This window comes from Coregonus clupeaformis, unplaced genomic scaffold, assembly GCF_020615455.1.
Source record: "Coregonus clupeaformis isolate EN_2021a unplaced genomic scaffold, ASM2061545v1 scaf0018, whole genome shotgun sequence".
Taxonomy (NCBI): Eukaryota; Metazoa; Chordata; class Actinopteri; order Salmoniformes; family Salmonidae; genus Coregonus; species Coregonus clupeaformis.
In genome coordinates, this window is record NW_025533473.1 from 205,672 (window position 1) to 210,863 (window position 5,192).

The 5,192-nt window shown below is 40.3% G+C and overlaps 1 protein-coding gene across 1 annotated transcript; it reads right to left on the bottom strand.

Moving 5' to 3' along the window:
* LOC123483074 (F-box only protein 48-like) lies at positions 1-4,896 on the bottom strand. The gene is made up of 3 exons (XM_045212521.1): positions 4,810-4,896; positions 1,115-1,453; positions 1-900 (listed from the first exon to the last, which is right to left on the bottom strand). Exons 2-3 carry the CDS (start codon positions 1,409-1,411, stop codon positions 739-741), a joined length of 459 nt encoding a protein of 152 aa, XP_045068456.1. The 5' UTR covers positions 1,412-1,453; positions 4,810-4,896; the 3' UTR covers positions 1-738.
* Between the last annotated feature and the right edge of the window lie 296 nt (positions 4,897-5,192).

The window sequence follows — 5,192 nt, forward strand, 5'->3', positions numbered from 1 at the left end:
TGAAGTTTCATTGCTGTTTAATTTGGGGATGTGGCTTTTGATACAGTGGCAGAGTTTAAATATGGCAATTTACTTTGTCTTTATAATTATGGTACTAACTACAATTATTTAATTAGACTATTGGAGATATTATGCACCACACCAGATTTGTTTGTGCATCAAAATCATGATGCCTCTCAATGAATGTATGGTGATCCGTGGTGATATAGCCTACAGTGAGTGAGTAATACATGAACATGCATGGATGTACATAAAGTGAACACATGAACAGTCATGTAAAAATGTATTCAAATAGCAAATATAGGGCTCCAGCCCTATATATCTGATACAGTGCATTATGAGTATTATTATATACAGTATAACTCAAATTAGAAGTCAACCAAAGGTGTTTAAATAGCTAATAAATACTGACAACTAGCAAAAGTGCTTCACTTTAGTGCTATACTATAAACAAAGATGTAAATGCAAATGAACATCTTAATGACCCCACTTTATTCAGTGTAATGAAGGAACAATTGTATCACTGATTTAGGAATTCTTTAAAGGGTATCTATATTTTCCTGGAATGTAGCCTACCATATATTAATGTATAACCAAAAATATATACAAGTTTGTGATTATTAACCATAATCACATATAAAAACAGTATAAAGGTATAAAACAAATCAATAAGTGCTTAAGACATAATTATAAAAGAAAATCTAAAGAGTTCACTCATATCTCTTTACAGCATTGCATCTATCTCTCCAGCTCTGCTTCCAGAATCTCGCCCCAAGTCTCGACATCCAATGAGCACATGTTCCTGTCCAGTAGTTCATCAGCAGAACGAATGTTGCTGTATCGTCCCCTTAACCATTCGCTCTTCAGAAAGCCTCTCCTGTAGTTCCGCACCAGGGTGACCTAATATGAAAGAATTAAGTCATGACAAAGGCATGTGTTATTGAGATAAATGACACTCATCCAAATAGCATTTTTGTGTTAATGTTTCGTAAGGGGGGGACGTGATGTCTATGATACGTCTATGATATTTGCGATCTGGTAATGATGTTGTAGGCAGGCATTCCAGTAGTCTAGCATAATTGAGGTGAAGATATTTTAAAACCAACAGTCCCACCTTCCATGACAGTCCATTCTGTATGTCCCCATCAATCTCCTGTTGACAGAAAGCTTGCACAGTCAGGCAGTGATTCCTCCAGAGGTGGTCGCTGTCTTCAATGATGTGGTGCCACAGTTTGCAGGTCAACAATGCACTACATAAGCTGTCAATGTCCAGTTCGCTGAAAATCTTCAAGCTCATTTCCGTGGGCAGCATTTCGGCAAAGTTGTGTGGGCATGTCTCTGTGGCAGAGGTCGAAGTGGGCCTTCTTTCAGAGACAAAATAGGCATTGGAGTTCCTTTTAGAGACATACATGCTGCATAGTTCTGTGTCCCACACTTTGATTTAACAGTGGCCCTGTGAAATAGTTTTATAATGAGCAAGTGGTGTTGCTGAGAGGGAAAGGTGCAGCAAAAACAATGATTATAAAGGCTATACCTAGCTACCTGTTCAATTAATTCAGGTCTAAGTGCCTAGTGCTCAGGGTTGTTTCTGTACAGGGCCATATATGGGTCTGGGTCAATGCAATAGACTAGCTCTGGGGCTTGCTTGCCATGGTTTTGTTAGCCATTTAACGTTAGCTAGCTAGGACACGTCGACTTCATGGCTTACAAATAGAAGCACTTGCCACTCTTATTCTTGGTTAGAATGCAAAGTAGCAAGTAAGCTATCTAGCTAGCAACATTAACGATTTGTGTAAATTAACTGACCACCAACATTTGCATTAAGCATGCTGCCAGCTAATACCACACCGGGTGCGTGAAACGAGTGCAGCTAGCAAGCTACTTATACTTGAGATAGCTAGCCAGGCCCGACTCGATTGCACTCGGCGTGGTGTAACGTTTGGCTGATATTTTGTCAATTTCGTTGTGTCAAATACATTGTAAAGCTTTATTAGACGAGATATGAACATTGCATTCCCGTATGTTACGTTTGATCCCGGAGCTCCGAGGCATGCATAAAAATCTCTAAGCAGTGTACTTCAAAGCAGTGTGCCGATGCATCAATCGCTTTATCAGAAGTTCGTGATCAATGATGTTTATTTAGTCTTACAACCACCTGATTGGTTTCGGTTTTATTATAGCTCAGTCAAAGACGGTACAGCACGGTAGGCAGAAACGGCTTCTCCAATAGAAATCCCAGATCACAGAAATGTATTGGTCACGGGTGGCGGGTTTTTGGGCTCCTTCTTGGAATTTCTCTTAAAAAATATATATTTCACTGTGACCTGCTGCTGCTGTGAGTGAGTGAGTGGTGGAGAGCGGGAGGGGTGTATGCGTTGAGAGCACTGGTTGAGAGAGTGCTGGAGCAGAGGCAGCTGAGCCACATGCTGACTAGACTGGGCACATGCAGCCACGTGCACCATAGCACACATGTTGATTTTGTCCATCCACACCAGACGCGATCAGGACACGCAGGTTGAAATATCAAAACCAACTCTGAATCAACTATATTAATTTTGGGACAGGTCGAAATGCATGAAACATTCATGGCAATTTAGCTAGCTAGCTTGCTGTTGCTACCTAATTTGTCCTGGGATATAAACATCGGGTTGTTATTTTACCTGAAATGCACAAGGTCCTCTACTCCGACAATTAATCTGCAGATAAAAGGGTAAACCTAGTTAGTTTCTAGTAATCTCTCCTCCTTCAGTCTTCTTCTTCTTCTTCTGACTTTATATGACGGTTGGCAACCAACTTTAAGGTGCATTACCACCACCAACTGGACTGGAGTGTGGACCTCAGTTCATCTTTCAATCACCCATGTGGGTGTATGCTCCTAAAAACCAATGAGGAGATGGGAGAGGCGGGACTTGCAGCGCATCAAAAATAGAAGCAAGTTCTATTTTAGCGCCTGGCTACGCAGACGGCTCTTTGACGCACGCGAGCAGTTTGGATGAAATGATTGATTAACATGTATGTTTACATTTATTTTGCAACGCTCGCGCACGTAACGCGAGCGCTGTGGTCAGCATGTCACGGAGACAGAGCAGCAGCCTCACACATCGTGCCAACTTTTTACTAGTTGTAGGTAGGCTATTTAGATTGGTCATTATGGAGACATAATTTTTTCCATAAACATATTAACACGCAATAACTGATATAATGGCAACAAAGCATTGGAAAAAACAACTTTAGGCGCACTAGAGCTCTTTAAATAAATTTGCATAGAGGTGGTTTAAAGTAAACTGCATTCTAATGTCGACTTTTCTTTTGGATAACAGTAGCAAACGAAGGGTTTTACTCATGCTCAGTTCTAGGGTCTGGAGCGCTGCACGAGTGGAAATTTGAAATGGAAGTTATGGAACTCCCTCGCGTGCTTGTGTTATGGGGAAAAAGTCCACAATGAAAATTACATTAAATGTGGAGAATGATAGGCTACATTTGCATCTGTTGGCCATCAAGTAGGCTATTAATTTAGATGCCTTTGCAGGCTACTGTAGCCTAACATTTGATACAATAAATATATTGAAATGGCGATATCACTGGAGTCATTGCAAATCCATTTCTGCCACTTGTGTAGCCTACCTGGAGCTGCCAAACGGATGTAATAAATAGCCTACAATAGCCTATAATGTTGTAGCCTTGTGTTATTATGCAATTATTAATGACCATGTTTAGTTAATTAAATTGGAAGTTATCAATTGTGATCATGGTCACAGCTCTATCACAAATGTATCATTATCCACATCAGAGCCTATAGGCTACCTGCATCTAGCTCAGCAAACCATGGCAAAGTTATAAACCCTGATTTTAGTCAGTAGCCAATTCAAATCTCGCAAATAGGCAATTTATAACGGTTTGTAGTCTTAACATCTGGCACATAATAACGGCACAATATCCAGAAAATAGCCCAACATTCGTTTTTTGAAGTTCGTCCAAGTGTTTCTTGCACAGAGATTTCGAGATCCTCTGTCCAACTTTTATCACTCAAACTCTCCTGTCGGATGTATCAATAGCTACGCACATGTGCAAACAGGATTTATTTACAATTATAAACTAGGTGGTTTGAGCCCTGAATGCTGATTGGTATATCAGACGTGTACCACAGAAATGACAAAAACTTACTTTTTATGTTCTAATTACGTTGGTAAGCAGTTTATAAGGTACCTCAGGGGTTTGTGGTATATGGCCAATATACCACGGCTAAGGGCTGTTCTTTGTGGTATATGGCCAATATACCACGGCTAAGGGCTATGTCCCGACAACAGCCCTTAGCCGTGGTATATTGGCCATATACCACACCTCCTCGGGCCTTATTGCTTAATCATAGCAGTCAAAACAAGTTAAATCGAAATCCATTGATGGAAAATGTCTTGGGCTAGACATCTTTGCTGAACCTGGCAATCCTGACTCAAAGGCACTCACTCCTTCGATATAAAGTTGTGTTTGACGAAAATTAAAACGTGTCAGTTTGTCGCTTTCACGAGATTGGAGTACTAATATGTTCAACTACATAAAACATTGGCTCAAATCTAGGTTGTGCCTTTCTTTTACATTTCGAGAAAATTAACAACTACGGAATAATTTTTCAATTCTCTCATTGACTAGTGAAACGTTACACAGTGTTGATCAAAGCCTCGCGTAATGAACCTACACAATAGGCAGGAAAGCCTCAATGCTTCACATGAAGCTTCGTTTCCCCATCACTATGCATTCCTGATTGTATTATCTGTTCAGATAAGAGTATGAAAGAACCAATCATTTACCTACCCCAAATAATGTGTCAACCTCCTTCACAGCACACGGTTTAAATATCACGGTTTAAAAATCTTGTTTATCTTCTTCTTCTTCTTCTTCTTCTTCTTCTTCTTCTTCTTCTTCTTCTCAGTGGGGTTTATCTGCAGTTGGCATCCAACGTTATGGTGCATTACCGCCACCTACTGTCCTGGAGTGTGGGGCAGAGATAGGGAGAAACTAAATCCTACCTGCCAGCCCCGTTGCTCTTAAAAAAGATAACAAACTATTTGAGACTATATCTAATGACGTTCTACTCAATATACTATTTAAACTAATTTCCTGTATCCCCTTCTCCCTCATACTAGATCTCATCCTCTCTCTTTCCATCTGATACTGGCCACACTGTAGCAATACAT

Bases quoted from the DNA above. Each gene is read 5' to 3' on its own strand.
- LOC123483074 (XM_045212521.1), bottom strand. From the start codon at position 1,411: ATGTATGTCTCTAAAAGGAACTCCAATGCCTATTTTGTCTCTGAAAGA. The intron at 901-1,114 runs GTGGGACTGTTG...CTTTCATATTAG, and splicing joins AGAATGGACTGTCATGGAAG to GTCACCCTGGTGCGGAACTA.